Source organism: Parasteatoda tepidariorum, chromosome 3, assembly GCF_043381705.1.
Source record: "Parasteatoda tepidariorum isolate YZ-2023 chromosome 3, CAS_Ptep_4.0, whole genome shotgun sequence".
In the NCBI taxonomy this organism is placed as follows: Eukaryota; Metazoa; Arthropoda; class Arachnida; order Araneae; family Theridiidae; genus Parasteatoda; species Parasteatoda tepidariorum.
The window spans coordinates 88,834,215-88,852,582 of record NC_092206.1 but is presented as its reverse complement, the minus strand read 5'-3'; the positions used below and the strand labels follow the sequence as shown (position 1 = coordinate 88,852,582).

General features: G+C 27.2%; 1 protein-coding gene across 8 annotated transcripts in view; it reads right to left on the bottom strand.

Annotated features, from left to right (window-relative positions):
- LOC107444977 (autophagy-related 17) overlaps positions 1-18,368 on the bottom strand; it is a 56,463-nt gene that overhangs the window by 24,011 nt on the left and 14,084 nt on the right. For 4 of the 8 annotated variants that reach the window (XM_043049132.2, XM_043049133.2, XM_043049131.2 and 1 more), the window contains exons 6-17: positions 17,978-18,064; positions 15,147-15,264; positions 15,000-15,053; positions 13,621-13,791; positions 11,657-11,835; positions 9,488-9,674; positions 8,026-8,166; positions 5,977-6,819; positions 3,107-3,331; positions 2,238-2,414; positions 873-1,010; positions 578-714 (exon numbers count right to left, since the gene is read on the bottom strand). In XM_043049132.2, the coding sequence (XP_042905066.1) occupies positions 578-714; positions 873-1,010; positions 2,238-2,414; positions 3,107-3,331; positions 5,977-6,819; positions 8,026-8,166; positions 9,488-9,674; positions 11,657-11,835; positions 13,621-13,791; positions 15,000-15,053; positions 15,147-15,264; positions 17,978-18,064 (2,457 nt within the window). The remainder of the gene's footprint in view (positions 1-577; positions 715-872; positions 1,011-2,237; positions 2,415-3,106; positions 3,332-5,976; positions 6,820-8,025; positions 8,167-9,487; positions 9,675-11,656; positions 11,836-13,620; positions 13,792-14,999; positions 15,054-15,146; positions 15,265-17,977; positions 18,065-18,368) is intronic. The other 4 variants (XM_071178943.1, XM_043049134.2, XM_043049135.2 and 1 more) reach the window with 2 other exon arrangements.

Sequence of the window (18,368 nt, the reverse complement as noted above, 5' to 3'; positions counted from 1 at the left end):
AATTTTCAGGCCTGTGACATCAGAAGATGTCTGTCTTCAAAACTAGTGTAAATTGGTTGCTAGGTCAGTTAATGATTTTGAAAATTTTTTCCTTGTTTGTTTCAAAATGTTTAAATGTAAATAATGTAGCAAAACTTTTAAGGAATTTCGACTTAACCAAAAAATTGGGCAAGCATCTGAATTATTAATAAAAATTTAAAATTAACCCAATAGGACATTTTAGAGGAACTAATATTGGTTCAAATTGAGCAGTATCCATATTTGAATTAAAAGGTGCAGTCTGTATAATTAAAGAAATTGTTTTATTCCTAATTAAAATCACAAGTGCTACTGGTTTAGCCAAGCACTTTCCAAAAAAAAAAAAAAAAAAAAAAAAAAAAAAAAAAAAAAAAACGATGCTGTTTGGTATCTCTTTTAAAAAATTTATTTACTATGGTTCTTAAGTTGCAAAAGAAAATATTTCCTTTACAATTTTGATTTATTCCAGTATCTTGCTGAACAATTTTTCAAAAATTTTACACTCATACAGTGACTTACACCCTATAATGAAGTTAAACAAAAAGAATTTGATAAAAACCTGTGAAATTCTTCTTTCAATTTATCATGTTGATCTTGCATAGATGATACGATATTATGACGTTCTTGTGATTCTTTCTCAATAACAGTCTTTTCACCTTCCAGTTTAGTCACTTCCAAAATGGCCTGAGAAAGACTCTACATAAAGAAAAAAATATATAAATCAGTGAATCCTTTTATTTTTGAAGTTACATTTTTACCAAAATTAAATTTATTCAAAAACAATATTTTTTTCAATAATAAATACCTTGCATGTTTGTACCTAACTCAATTTAAATAGAATGTATAGTTTGTACCTGTTTCAATTGATTTATTTCCAATTCCTGACTTTGGAGTTGTTCTTTTACAGAATTTTTGAAAGAATCAAACTCAACTTCATGTTCTAACATCATGCGTTGAATTAGCTCTTTCTTTTCCTGAAGTTCAGACTCAAGCTAAGGTAGAATAGGAAAAAATTACAAAATTACATAAATTAAAAATTATATAAATTAAAAATTATATAAATACTGAAAATTTTTAATGCAATATATGTGTTTAGAAGCAATGTTTTATAACTGTTTTGCATTCAGAAATGTAATCAGAAAAATTTTCTGTTCAGGGTCAAATGCTTGAAATGTTGTGATTTAGAGCTGTTAAAGTCCAAGTACAGTTAGGCGATTTGGGAGAATGGCGTAAACGTCAACTGATTACCATGCCCATCTGCCCTTCATTCTAAACTGTGGTAGTATAGAATGTGCATGCTCCAGAATTATCTTTGGATCATCATTAAGAATGAATACCAAATCACTGCCAATAACCCATAAGTGTAGCTCTATTGCTCCAAGAAATTCAAAATACAGGCAACTTTAAAAAATTTTAAGAATCAAAGTTTAATGCCTTCAAACTTAATCCACACGTACCATCAAAGTACATAATACAAAATCAGCGTTTCTTCTATTCACAACAGTACGAAAAACTTAGCAAATGACGTCAGAGTCACTTTATGCATTTCTTCTAGTTACAGTATCACGTAAAATTCTAAAGAATTAGCAAATGATGCTACATTAGCGTACTTTTACAGACAAAAACTAAGATATACTTGAGGGAAACGCTCGCCATCCCTCAATGGATGACAGTATAATAAAATAATGACAGTATAATAAATGACAATATAATAAAATAAAACAAAAATTTAAAATTTTTTAAAAATCTAAACATCTTAATCTTAAGCCTCACAAAACGAAAGCACAGAACAGAAGTTGCAGATCTCTCATTTTTTATAACTTATAAATTTCACATTTGTATACCTCATAACAGAACCTAACGTAAAGTAGTCATAAAGTTTTTGAAAATTTTATCATAAGATCCAAGCCTGCCCGAGCCCAAAACCTTTCTTCAACAAACAAGCTTGATCCTGGGTCGGCTAATTCTATCTCATCTACAGTAGCATAGTACTCAACCACCAACATTTACACCAACAAAATACGAAAAGATTAAGTAATCTACAGTTAAAAAGTTATAAATATATAAACAGTAAATTTTTAGAATCACAATGAAGATTAGATGAAATAAAATGAAGCGTTTTATACACTTTTGTTCTTATATATACAAAAAAAAGTTTCTGACCTATACTACATATGACCCAACCAACTTATATTATGAAAAAACACAAAACTAATTACCATTTCTTTTTCATGTTTTGTTTCCTCGTAACTGTGACGTAAGCCTTTTAAATGATCTTCATAATAAACTATTTGATTTTCAGCATCACTCAGCTTCTGATTTTCAACTTCAAGTTTTCTTAAGTATGAGCTTTCAATTGAGGAAAACTCTTGCTTCATTTCAGATATTGCAGTGTCCTGAAAATAAATTATTTCCATAATAAAAAAAATTTAATAATAAATGAACTTTATAAAAAAAATGCAAAAAATTGCACCACAAATAAAATAAACTAAATAAATATAATTTAAAATATACACACAATACATAAAATATTCATACACATAAAAAAAAAATACAGAGAATCTCTCTAAAACATAAATGGTATACAAGCTAACCAGAATTTTAGCCACAGAAGACTAAAAGGTAATTTTCACATAAATTTAAATTTATAATACTTCAGTTTTGTAGATAAATTATAAAGAAAATAACACTTCAATAAAACATAAAATGTAATGAATTTTGTCAGAGTTAATTTGCTTATTTATATTTTTTTTTTAAGCATGCTTTTGAATTTTTGAGAATATAGAATAGAATTTAATAATATAGAATTTTGGTTACATAATAGATAATGGGAAAATTATGTTGTATGATAGATAAAAAGACAAGAGAAAAAGAAATTTTGCTAACAACTGCCTGATTTTTCTAAACATTCTAAAGCTGATTTTCTTAAATGTATTTAATATGTCAAAAAGTTCTGTTACTAAGTTTAAAAGGACAATAAAATTTCACAAACTACCAAAACAGATTGCATAATTTTTTACATTTTGGTCTTAAATTTTTAGACAAACCTGTACTTAAAATAAACAGGATAAACAAATTAAAAACTAACCTTATCTGAGATCATCTGCTGTTCAACTTTCCCAATATAGGTATTAATATGATCAACAACTTGAGAAACCTCAGCCATTTTATCGCACAAATCTTCCGTCACAGAGGCCTTGAAATTAGAGAAATCACTCCGAAAACTGCCATGAAGCTCCTGAATGAATTTCTGTAATGCAGATAGTTTGGCATGCAGCTTCAGTATATTGGAGTGGGTATTCTCCAGTGAACTCTGAAAGCAGCAATGTCTTTCAGTTGCTACTTCTACTACTACTAATAACATTTGTACCATCANTTCTACTACTACTACTACTACAACTACAAGCACTTTATCATCTAAGCATTCACAAAATATTCATTCAACTGAAAGCAAGCACTAACAATCCAAAAGCATCAACAAAAAAGGAAGGAAGAGTTTTAAAAAAAATAAAGGAAGCTTCAATTCTTTCACAAAGAAATTATACATTGTTTATTCAAAGACGATACGGTACCATCAAATCTAATTATTTTTAAATAAAAGATAACATTCCACTCTGAATTCTCAAAACAAGAATTATTTTAAAACACAATTAATCATCGATAAAACCATTAGCGAGAGCAGAAACATCTTTAGAGTGTCATTGTTGAACATTTACCACAAGCAAATTTCTATTTCAAAAAGCATTATTGATGCTAGTAAATAAAATATTTGGTATTCAAATAATTGTAAATTGCAAAGAGTGTTTTTAAAGGAGTTGCTTCAAGACAAAAAAAATCTTTGGTTTGATTCTTTACGTTAATTCTTAATTGTAAATAGAATAATCCTTATGGTCAATTTTTTTTTTTTTTTTTAAATACCATTTAATCTTATTGAAACCTCATGTACTTGAGAGCAATTTAGGAATTACTATACACTATAATTTAGGAATTAGTACAGACAAGTCCCATTATGTGCATAGAAAAAAATATGAAATTTTACAGTCGAAGGTTTCAAAAAATCAATAGTACAAATATAAAAAGAGAAAAAAAATACCAAAGCAACTGGCGTTTTTCTTTCTATATTTGAAACAACTAAACAAAATTGAAGTAAAAAATATACTTGGTATTTAAAAAAAAAAAAAAAAAAAAAAAAAAAAACAGCACCCTAAACACAATTCTCCTTGTCAAGACAATACTTATATAAAAACACAACGCAATAGATTTAAAATAGATAAAAAATAGAAAAAATAATACCAAACCAAAAACCAAAATGAAAAAATAAAGGCAAAAGAGGGAAAACCAAGGAAGCTAAAGGGCTGACTGAGGCAAATCTGGAAGAATACATTTTCATGCATTTGCCAATGCATGAAAATGAGTGAACTGAAGTGAACTTGAGTGAAACTGAAATCAATTGAAGTTGATACATTAATCAAATTTATCTGTCCTGAGTTTCAGTTGATCTGACTTGATTGTAGGAGTTTTTTGTGGTTTTCCTCTTTATGTAACACAAATATGGGTAAGTTCCTTTGAAAAGTCTTCCACGGAAGTTTCCTTGTCATCTGAATTGGGTTCAAAATTGCAAGGTTATGGAGTTGAGCATTGATAATCCTAAACTCAGAATTGGATCAGCTGCTCAAAGGTGGTTACGAAATAAAAAATAAAATCTAACTTTGCTAATTTCCATGGAACTAGCAATAGCTTAAAAACCCAGGAAAACTGAACTGGCTGGTGCAAAAAAACCACCATAGCCACATTCAAATGAAGGTCACGAGAAAGAATGTCCCACGATGATTCTATGAAGGAACATTGCGTTTTATCCGCTTGAAACAATAGACGGATAAATTTCTTCTCTTCCATCCCTAGGACTATTGTTTGGACCTTTTGCTAGATTTGTATCAAATTGACTCAAAAAACAATTAACACGGTTACAAAGAATTTCCATATAATTATAATACCGACAGGCTTATCAAAGTTTTACAGAAAACTAGTACACTTGAATATCTAAAATAACACATTTCTGTATTCAAGTAAAATGTGACTCTAGGTTTCTATTATATTGTGATAGGTATCACTTATCTGTAAGAATAATTAACAAAAAGTAAATAAACTTACCTAATTTGGGGGTTAATGCACAAAATTATTAAATAACTTTGTTAGCAAAATATGGGAAATAAAAGTAATAATATTTAGAAAATAATAGTGTTTAGAAAATTAAAACTTTACAAACTGCTTTACTTCAGTAATTTCAATTCATTTAAAGCAAAATAGGTAAAAGCATCAAGGAAAGCTTAAGAAAAATATACATTTCCACAAGAACAACAAGCAATTTTTTATCAGACAAGAGATAAAAAAAGAACATGCAAATTCATGCAAACACAAAAAATAAATAAAATAAGCATACTTTATTATAAAAAAGATTAGGAGGAGTAAATACTAATAGTAATTATGTAAATGGAAAATATAAAGATTATTAACATTTACTCTCTAACTTAAATTACAGTTGTATTTACAATCTAATTTACTTTAACATTTTCTTTAATACTTTGATCCATTACTTTAAAATCTTTAGAATCCTTCGGCTGCATAATATGATAAGTTTTTATTATTTTCTAATAATTTATTATGTTTATTAGCAGTATTTTGAATTGTTTTGGAGATATTTTAGAACATTATTTAGCATTTATATTATTACATCAATATTTTTGAGCTGTTTGGATAAATAATTTTTCTTGGCCAAATTGCAATTCCAAACCAAGTTCCTCATTTCAATGGGACATTACTAATTGATGAATGATGAAAACTGACATAATAATTCCAAACAATTAGAATTTCTTCTCGGTCATTAGATAAAACTTAAAATACACAGAAAATAACTAAAAAATATTTTAAAAAAAGATTGAATTAAAGCAAAACACATACCTTAGTTACCACTAAAGCACCACTTTTTTCATCCACCTGTCGTTGCAGTTCCGCTACAACTACATGATGTGATTTCACCATCCTATTACCTCGCATAAGAGGTGATGTTGCATTGCTTTCTGTATAGGAGGACGGCATAGAATCATCAATGTAATACTCAGCAGCCTGAAAGTCTGTTGATATTGCTAAAGAGTCTGGAGACTTTAACCGCTCCTGCATGGGAGATACGGCGTCTCCATCACTGCGTGCTTTGACCACTCTGGGACTATGCTTTGGATGAGTATTTACATCTATCACATCTGATGAACTTGGTGGACGGGCCCTCAAACCATAAGCAGACTGAGAGGTAGCTGCCACAGGGGACATTCTGTAGTGATCAACAGTTTCAAATTCCTCACCATCAGAATCAGCAATATTAGTTTGATCCCCATATGGACCTTTTAACGAAACTTGCAGTTGCTTTGTGCGTTGCTCTTGCATGTGAGACGGTAGCATGGGATCTTCGAAAGGACTCGAAGTAAGGCTGAAAACTTCGTTGGGTAGGCTGGCATACTCACTAGGAAGACTACTGAAATCTCCAGAAGGAACAGCGAGTTTGTCGATGGGCAGTTCTTTCGTATCGTGAACCTTCTCTGAAACACCTGCGGAGTCACTGGCAACACGGGAGAAAGGTACATTGCTACTGAAAGCAGAGTCTGATTCAGTTTGAGAGACGTATGGCATGGGATCGACAGGAATCACTTCACAGAAGTGAGAAAGCTCTGGTAAATTTATTTTCAGCCACTCTAGATCTTCCTTACCAATATTAGGCAAGTTTTGGTCAAATGGTGAAGGGCACTCAACCTGAAATTTGAAGAAAAAAACATTATAGAATTTGCAATAATATTATCCATTTTTAGTACTCAATAATAGAAAGGGAAAATTCTTATACCTTAAATCCATAATTATTGATTAGATGGACATCAGTTGAAATTTGGTTAAAATTACCTGCCTTCGTCATTAATCAGCTGATTATTCATTTGACCCAGGTGAACTTTTTATAACATTTACTCAAATATATTTTATAACATTTACTCATTTGAATTATTTGGTATCATTAAACTAAATATTTCTCTGAAGGTTAACTTGATTCTTGCTGCCATTAATCATTTGAATTGTTTGGTATCAGTAAATACAATGTTCCTCTGAATGTTGACTTAATACTTGTTGACATTAATAATTCTAATTGTTTTGTATCAATAAATTAAATGTTTCTGAGAAGGTTAACTTAATACTTGTTCACATTAACTCTAATTATACTTAATACATAATGGTATTTATATATATTTGTAGCATCAATTAATAATTTATTTCTCTCTGGTTCTTCACTAGTATCTGGATATATTTGTACATTGTGAAATATTACATATTTCAAAATATATTTCTCCAATAAGTTGCAAAAATTGTGTCTTTGATAAGCATAAAGTATAGCATAATAATAACAATGACATTATTGTCAGATAATGATTATGATAATATCAGTAGTGTCATAATCATCAATGTCAATATTTATCAAACATGATATCATGTAATCAAATAGGATCAATTAAGTATCAAATTAGACAATATTGGAATAATTATTAAGCAACAATCTAATGAGTTAAGAGTTAAACTCAGTTTTTAAATCTCATTTCAATAGATTTCACTCAATGGCATTTAAAATTATAATTAGTAATTTTTTTAAATTCAGTTGGAGAATATAATACTTTTAACCGCAAAAGTAGTATAAATTGATTAAACTGAAAAAATATTGTAATATATCATGAAGTATCCATCTTTTATGAGAATACAATATTTAAATTCTGGTATCATCCAGTCCTAGTTTTCACTATAACAAATTAATAAGAATTCTATTCTTACAAAAACACGAATTTGTTTACACCAAACATTAAAAAAGTAAACAGAAAGCTAGCCTACTTTAAGAAGCACAAATTCTTATGATAAACTATATACTGCAATCTAAAATAAAATAATAAACAATAAAAAGAAGAATAATTATAAATGACCTACAGCAAATTTAGGAGGAACATCACTCATTCCAGGAAACAAATTATCAACCATATTTTTAGTCTCACTACTACTAAAACTTTTCCGTATATCTATTTCTTTGTGATACACTTTGGAAGCTTGTGAAGATAGATCCTCTGCCCACTAGAAAAGAAAAATATCTCGTTATTAGATTGAACAAAAGAATTTAAATTCATGTAATACAGTTATTGTAATAACATAATTCAAACAACACCAGCTTTTTTCACATATGGTGTTATTTTAAACTTTGTGAGACTGCTTAAAATTATGTTTTTGACTTGACCAAAAACTATTTTTTTTTTATTTGAACTAACATAACGCTGCTCTTTTAACCTTTAATTACCTTTAATATTAACTCATTTGCACATAAACAAATGTATTTTGAGAAACATTTAATAATTAAAGAAAGATTGGTTAGGAACATGAGCAGATGATTTTTTTTTTTTTCAATTTTGCAGCTTGATAAATTTTAGTATTATTATCAATGTAAACACATAAAGAAATCACCAAATTTTAAAAAGAAAATGGAATTCAGTAATTTATGAAAAAAATGGAAAAACTCTGGAATGGGAATATTCTAAGAAAAGTATTTATTATTTTTTAATTTTCTCTGCTGATTTTTATTCAACACAACAGAAAAATAGACAGATTTCAGGAAAATCTTTATATTTCTTCAGCTTTGTTTAGAAAAATTTCAATGTGAAAGTGCTAAAAATTTATTTTATTTCAGAATAGATTAAATGCTGTTTTTTTTTCCTTTTAACAATTTATTTTCTAAATTTGAAATAATGAATAAGATAGAATAGGAAAATATGGTGACGTTGTAAATCACATAAATAAATCTAAGGTTAGAAGTAGAATTTCTAAAAATTGTAGATATTTTTATGTGAACAACTTAAACAAGACACCAACAAGCATCTTAAACAAACCTCTTCTCATCTTTTAAAGCTAACTAATTTTTATGATATAAAATTAAAGGCAAACTTGAACAAAAAATATAATTGTTCATTTATTTAAAATAGCTTTATCATTCCTAATTGGTAAATTTGTTTTTACACATAATTATATGAATTGGTATCATTTTTATAAATGCTAAATTTTATTCATAGATCTGTCTTTTCATGACACCAACAAAAGTGGCATTTCCACACCAAGAAAACGGCACTGACTAAAATTAAAATCATTTGCGAAAAGTCTTGTACCTTCGACAGTAATTTGTGAAATCAATGGATGTAACTTCTAAGAACGACCAACCGCCATTAACGACCATTTTACTGTGGAAAGAAGAGTGGTCCAACTCAAAAGGTTTCACTGTATTATTGAAACAAAAAATATCTTCTTAACAATACCATCTAAAATTTAATATCATCGCATAGTAAAATTTGTGATCACTGATTTTCATTAAATTACAATTGCATTGAACAAAATGGAATTCTATACTTACCTTCATAAAACTAGCTGAAAAGGTTTTTCTTCTACAAACTTCAGCCAACATCTTAAGATAACGCTCAGGGGCAATCTGTACCTGACGGAAACTTTCTACTTGACTCATTACAGATTGAATATGATTTTCTAGAAGGGTCACTCTTGTATGTAGTCGATACATTTCATCTTCATAGGTGCCAATGTATCTAAAATATAATAAAAAATAAATAATTATTTTTTTACAAAGAATATAAGATGAATATTGAAATAAGAAATGAGAATAAGATATTTCTCAAAAGGTTATTTTATATTATTTTATAACCGTCGCTGGACAGTCAATCCAATTTTGAGTTGGAACCTAATTCAGAAGACAAGGGAACTCCCGGATCAAGTATCATGAGAAATTTGCTTTCATGGAGGACTTTTTGATGGAACTAACCCACATTTGCATTACATGGAGAGAGAAACCACAAAAATCTCCCACTGTTAGCCTGACAGCAAAGGACACTAATCCATGATCCGTCTACCACTGAGGATAATTCACATCAGCATTGTGGTCAAAGGTTATTGTTATTTATTATTTATTTATATCTCATGTAAGAAACGTATAATGTAACACAATAAAAATTATAATAAGTTACTTAAAAACAGAAATCAGAATTTAATTTTAATAATTTGATGATTTATTGATAAAATAAGTTAAATTGAATTAAATCAAATATTTAAAATACAAGACAAACCACTCACACTAAAACGGTTCAAAAGTTTTACATGTGATTGCTCAAACTCATTTCATGGCAATGCTAAGTAACCCAGCCTAAGATAGAGCAGATTTTTTTTTACATTCTTAACATTATATACAAGAAAAGACTTAGTTGAATTTCTTTGGTTGAAATAGCTGAAATTTAAAGAATTATAATACCCATGCATGTCCTTTCTCAAAATGACATACATTAACTTAATTTGTGGCTACTGACTAAAAAGTATATATTTTGATCCCAACAAACATTCATTCATGTATGTATATTTTAGATTTTGACTTATTCAATACATATACATTATTTCATAATTCTTATTTACAGTAATTTTAATTGCAAATTTTCATCATTTAGAAAAACTTTTGTATTTTATTATTTTTTTTTAATTTTGCATAAATTTATATTTGTTTGTTTTATTTGTTTTGTTGGTTTGCATGTTTTTGTTATTTTTATTATTTTTTATTCATTAAAATAAAATCATACAGTAATTTCCTTTCATTGTTCAAAATAGTCTGTAAAAATTGAAAAAAAATTACAAGTTTTTTAGATTTTTAATACTTTTAATGCATNCTTAAAGTAGTTTTCAAAATGAAATATAGATGGCAGTATAAAGTCACGTGAATAGTAAATGTTAATTTTTGTTTTATGTATATGTAGTTTTAGTTCTCTATGTGTTTTGTCTCAATAAAGTTGTGTAATTAAAACCGGCATGGTAAGTGATTATTTTTCCCCGAGACGAATAAACCTTTTTTCAAGGTTGTAGTGGTGCTCTCTCTCTCTCTCTCTCCTGTGGTATTCCAATGCATTTAGCAGATTTAGAAAAATTACTAAATTTAGGTTTTACCAGCGATAATACAGTCCACCCTAATTAAAAATGAAGATTGATGGATAAATTACCCCCCTTTTGTTAACCCGCATCAACAACAAGTTTTAATAAAGAAGGTTAAATAATAAGTATAATAATATTAAACTTTTTTTAAACTTATTTTCAAATACTTTTTTCATTTTTATAAATATAAGTATCTAATTATAAAACATAATTTCATACTGAAATACTTTTTTTCTTTTTTAAGAAACATATTTTTAAAATGCTATACTCCAGACACGTATTTAGATCCAATATTATTTCAGTTTTTATGAAATGGCAACAAAATTTTTATAAATAATATTTAAAATAAGAAAAATACTTAATAATAATAAACAATTTATGGGTTGAAAGTTGTACATGGCTACTAATATGAAGTATATACTTCAAAATATGATTTAATTAGGTTTTTGTCGTATCAAATTTTTTTTATTGGTAAGAAATTGCTTGCTTAGTAGCTTAAAATGTCAAGCCAATTTATGTATTCAATATCAAATTGAAAGCATAGCAAATATTAAATTCATAGCAAATATTAAATAAAAAATTTAACTAATTTAAAACTTACTTTAATCGGAAATTTATGTGACCAGACAATTCCAATTTAGCATTTGTGCATCTATTTAAAATTTCTCTAAGGCACTTATGATTTTCCAGCATTATCTCCAGCTGACCATGGAGAGTTTTACACAAATCAGGCAAGATTTGATGGTCATTCGCAATCATAGCATGAAACTTTTTAAACTTCTGCAATCAAAAATCATTATGAAAAAACATCAATTCTATTTATTACTAAAGATGTCGATCAATAAATATATTTCAGACATATAAAATTATCTAAGCTAAAATTGAATTTCATATTAATTTTTAAAAAAATGTATCTTGTTCTCCCTAGTAAGTTGATCACCAGATTAAGTTGACCTCCATTATAAGGCAATGAATTTCCAAAAACAGTTACAACACCTTTTAAAAAGGTACCACCTAAGTTAAATAGTAAATTGGTACAATGCAAATGATCAACTTATACTGGTTTCACTGTATTGAAAATGTCTGAAAATGGAACATAATGTTTGCAATATTAATGCATACTAAGATCGTCCATAATGCTCAGTGTCAGGGATACTGAATATTTATAATTTAATGTTTAGTGTTCAACATAGCGGCACTTTGAAATATTCCACAATAAATAAATAAATGGAACAAATACATAATTAGGAAACTCCATCTAATTAAGTAGGGTTACATTGTAACACTAATTAACTTTAAAACCCATTGCACTGTTCTCCTTGAGCATTTTTAGAATGGCAACCCGCCCCACCTGCCATTTTATTCCTATAACAAAACTTTGCCCATTTTTGTAAAAATAAACAGCCATTGCTTAAAAACAGTGCAGTTTTATTCATATTCCATTTTTAAGAAATATTAATTAACTGTTGAAATAATAATTAAATATCTGTGTTTATTGGTTTGCTTCTGATTACTATTACAAATATTTACTTTGCTAGGATTATTCTCAGCTGGTAAAATTTTCGCAAATTTCTTTTTTTAAAGGGGTATATTAATAAAGTTTGTAAGTAAATTTAAATTTTAAAATTATTTTCTAAATAAATACTCTTTTTTTAAAAAAATAAACCTTTAAACATTTATTTTCTAATAATTTTCAGCATAAATTATGGAAAAAATCTTTTAAGCTGTTAATCAAAATGCATTTTTTTTTTAACTTTTACAACAAAAAAAAATGCATCACAAAGATCTCTTAGCATATTTATAAGCTACAAATTTTTCTCTTTTTTTAGATAATGAGTGAAAATTACTTTTTGAAAAGTACACATAAAATAGCATAAAAAGGTAAATTAAAAATTTTTGAAAATCAAATTCAGTTATTACATGATATTACACATTTTGATAAACTTTTAAGGTGTTAAATGAGAGCTCTTTCAAAACTCTAAGTGCTCTTTTCTGTGAAGAAGCACCCTGCCCTTTTTTAATTCCTAGGGAGAACTCTGCGATTATTGTGTTAACTTGGGTAGTAGAAGATGTAATAAACCGAAATGAACAGGTACATATAAAAAACTTTCAGTTCAGTACTTATATCGAAGTACCTTTGTCAGAACAAAGAATGAAGACAAAATTGCCTTGATGGGAATGAATGCATTTCTGTAAAGTACTAAAGGTACATATGAACAGGTACATAAGCACAAATGAAAATAAGCACAAATGAACAGGTACATAAAGGGAATGGCCATTTTAGTACTCATATTGAAGCACTTTTGTCAGAACTATGATAACGAATTACGAGAATATTACCTTAATACTAATGAAAGCATTTTTGAGAAGTACTAAAGCAATTGTCAAAGCTTAAGATCAGGCCCTGGGAGGCAACAGTTAAAATATTACTCATTAAAATATTTCATGTTTTAAATTTGATAAATATGACCTGTAAACTAAAACAAAACATTTGCTAAAGTTAAACAGTTCAATTTAAAAATAATATCTTTTACGGGTAATAATGCATCAAAAATAAATACTAACCAAAGCTAGATCTATTTGATCTTTCTCCAGTTTCCTAGCATCTTGGATCTGTGCATTAAGACGAGTTAATCTTTCACCAATGCCCTTGATTTCTTTAATATCAGGATTATCTACATTTTTTAAAACTCGTTCAAACTCTTCATTAATACCAATAATCGTATGCTCATTGTACTGAAATTAAATGGAGAAAAAATTAATAAACATCAACAACTTTTATATGAAATACAGAATTAGAATAAAGTAATATACTATTTAAGAATATGTGATATTGAAAAAAATATATCAAATTTTTGATTCCAGAAAGACAGTTATGATGCAGAGAAAACAATTACACGAAATAAATACCCTTGCAAAAATACTTCTTTATTCACTCCTCGTAAGCTAAGAGTTTACTGCAAAAAAGATATAGCACTATTTTCACTGTATTTGAAAATGCAAAAATTGATTATTAGTATTTATTTATTATTCCCTTTCAATTAAATGGTGTAGTCAGGAAAAGGTTAAAATATTTTACTGATACAAGAATAAGGAAATTTCTAGTACTTCACAACAGGAAATATTACAGTGTGTAGTAAAATTTAAGCTACATTCTTTTTTATAGCAAACCTTCATTATTGAAAATTCATAAATTTTATTCCAGTAACTGCGAAAGTGGAAGAATAGTAGTCAGCATGCATAATTACAGAGCTGATAACTCAGATTAGATTTCAGACATGGGTAGTTGGCCACTGTGTCCTCAGACTTTTAATTCTCCAGCGTTGATGAAATGAATACCAAAATTAGCATTAAAATATAACTGCACACTGGCTACTTATTGAGCCAAGTTTGACACTGGTTACTTTTTGAACTAAGTTTGACCAAAAAAATAGACCAAAAATAGTATCAGGCTTGCCTAAATAATACTGATAATGCATTATAAGCCACTGTAGTTTGGTAAGACCCTATATATATTTTTTTTAAAATATGAGAGTACTGTTAAAATCTAGTTTCAACTGCAAATTACTGCACTCATGTATCAATTAATGAAATAATGAATTTATATTTAGAATTATATCATAAAATATTACAACTGATAATATGAGTTAAAATTAAAAATGTTTAGGGAGAGACTTAACAAAAGTTTTAGAATTTTGAATGCTTTGAGAGATAATATATCAAGTATTCTAGTTTTTAATTAAAACATATTTTAAATAAAGTAATTAAATTTTACAACAATTTTAAATACTGAATAATTTAAATTATAAGAATTTTTATCACATTATCAAGATTAGTCAATGAATATGCACCATTATTAATATCTCATTTATTTATTTATTATTATTTTCAACTAATGAATACTGATCCAATAAAAATAAAGTTTAAAATACATAAATGCATACCTCTTCAAGTAAATGATGACATTTGTCAACTAAAGCTTCTAAAACCTCTCTAGGCTGCAAAAATTTTACAAAGATGTTAAAAATCATAGAAAATAAACATCAAAACTTTAAGCTATCAGCATCGAATAATTTTAAAAATTAGAATACCTCAGTAACAAACCATGATAGCAAGGTATGGTTTGTAATTAAATCTTCATCTGTATTATCAATAATTAATTTAGAAATCAAAGGAATTTTAGCAAGTAATTCAATATTAGAAGGGAACCTAGAAAATAAAATTATAATTTCAAAATAATAACAACAATAGTATACAAATAAAAATAAAATAATTAATAAAGTAACATCTTTTAGCAGATTTTATATCAAAACTAAAACTAAATGTCAGCAATATTTATAAGGCTTATAATTTGTCAAGCATATTTTGTAATCAATTCATGAAAAAGATGTAATGTGAATGCATATACAGTCGGACTTCTATTTAGCGAACTTCCATTTTGCGAGTTTCTCTATTTTGGCGATTTCTTTCAAGGAACCAAGAAGATTTTGGAAATTTCTTCACAAAATAACTTCCAGATGGCAAAGTGAATTTTCTATTTAATGAACTTTTCTCTGAGATCCACTTTCCCTATTTCTCAAAATATTTCAGAACATTTCAAACTTGGTAACGATTTTACGGGGGAAATGACATTGAATTGACTTTCAAAGCCACTTAATTTTTAGAGGAAGCGGTAAAATCCCTTTCTTTTCTTGTTTGCATATCAAACAAAAAACTCAGACAAAATTAACGCATTTTATCCGTAGCAATTAAACTTAAGAACGCATGTGGTAATGTATGTTTAAAATTACTTTTATAATAAATGCGGCTAACATTTTATACATAGATTTAGCTTTTTTAAGTTGAAAATGTATGTAGCATGATAGTGTAACACTGGATCATGCTTCGCCCTATTCTTGCTTTCCATGCAGATTTCTTTTACGGTTGAGATTTATAAAATAAATTGTAAATACTAGTTCACAAGATAAATGTGTATCAATTGCTACTTTAATTGTGTCTGTGTTTATGAATTTAAAACCTGTTTGTGTTGTTTAAGGGTTATTATCGGGATTTAGGGACTTCGTTAAATAGAGGTCCGACTGTATTATGAAAAATTAGACAATTGTCTTATTCTAATAAAGTTTTAAATAATAGTAAGTGATCTTTATAACTAATTTTCTGAGCAATTACGAAATATGATAATTATAGTTTATATATTTCAGGAAAATTCAAAAATTTTTAATGCTTCAGCAGTTCTGAAATTCCATTAACTTCTAGTTTATGAAAGGTATACCAGAATAACAGGCTTTAGTATTATAAGTGTCTCAAGCAAATGGTTTAACTTTAAAGCTGATATTTAATAAGATTTTTCTCCCCCTACCTCAAATTTGCATTTTTAAATGATTATCCATTATTTTAAAAGACGTGTAGTTTTAATTTTATTAATTTTAACATTACACACTAAATTAACTTGCTTATGACCTTTCCAGGATTTAAAAATATTGATGTTTGAGTGAACAAAAACTGTATAACAATATAATAAAAAATTTTGGGAGCTTTTTATGAGATATTGATAAAAGATTTTTCTGTTTCAAAAAACTTGAGTACTTTTCATTATTCTTTCAAAAATTACAAAAACAATAAAGAATAACAATTAAAAGTAATTGCAAAAATATAATAAAGATAAATTAATTAAATGCTTAATTATAAGATAAAAAGCTTCTAATATACATATTGGAACCATTTAATGGAATATTTATAAGAGATATTTTCTGTTTCAGAAGATTTGAGTTCTGTTTATTATTCCTTCAAAAATTACTTAACCAATAAAGAATAGCAATTTTAAATTATTTCAAAAAAATATTAAAGACAATAATTCTAATAACAAATTAAATGAATTAAAATTACAAAGCTAGGTGTGATTTACCATTTTTTTCCTCAACAAAAACTAAACCATGGTAATTCAAAAAGTGTGTACATATGTTCCATTATTATAATTATTAATTATCTAAAATTAACCCAACAGGCAATAAAATTGCAAATTACGAAANTTTAAAAGACAATAATTCTAATAACAAATTAAATGAATTAAAATTGCAAAGCTAGGTGTGATTTACCATTTTTTTCCTCAACAAAAACTAAACCATGGTAATTCAAAAATTTTGTACATATGTTCCATTATTATAATTATTAATTATCTAAAATTAACCCAACAGGAAATAAAATTGCAAATTACGAAATGAAATACTGAACGTTTAAATAAACTGAAATTTACTTTTTTTCCAACCAATTAAAATTTTCTGCATTATTTCAGTTATGCAATAAATGGTTAACAGACACGTAACAATGTTACAAAACTACGTAATAAAAAACTACAAATGCATAATATTTCTCATTAAATAACCTCCCCCCTCAAATAAAAATTAAATAATGCATTTTTGTATCATTTTACAAGAAACTTCCTACTATCCATAAAAACCAAAAATCATTTTATTCGATAAACCATAACTAAATTGAACTATAATAAAAACAAATTTATAAGCAGGAGTCTGTCTAGGTTTTTCTGAGAGGATTTTGTGAAAATTTAGACATAATTTGAGACAAATTAAAAATTATATTTAAAAATCTAACACAAAAATATGGCAAGAATATAGATTTATCATTTCTTAAGGAATACAAAAATAAAATTTTAAGAAAAAGTATTTTGTGAAACTACCGTTTTTCCTAAAATTAAATTTGTGAAACTACCGTTTTTCCTAAAGTTGAATTTGTGAAGGTACCGCTAAACGGTAGTGAATTCGGTCTGGACAGACTCCTGATAAGTTAAATAATATGTATGGAAAGTAAGATATTCTTAAAAGAACCTTTCATAATATTAATTCAACAACTGGCTGGTGAGAATTTACTAATAATCAATGCATAAAATTTGAAAAGAAATACTTACATATAAATTGTTTCCAAAAAAGAGGACCGATTAGTCATATAATTCTGATACAGAATTTCAAATTTTTCTTTCCGCTTCTCTAATATTCTGAAAATAAAATCAAAAGTAAAAAACACTTTTTGTAAGAATAAAATCATTTTTAATACATTGAAATAAGATTAATCAAAGCCAATTTAACTAATTTCAAGAACTTTATCCAACACAACCCTCATTAACTTTAAAAATAATTCCTTTGTTCTTTTTATGTAGACTACTGAACACCACTATTATGAACTCAACTGGTAGGTGAAATTAAATACTTGAAACCATCAAAGTTGTTGACCTCAGAATCTTAAATCAGAACTTAATAGTTTAAATATTCCCTTATAAACTATCGCATGATAGTGTAACA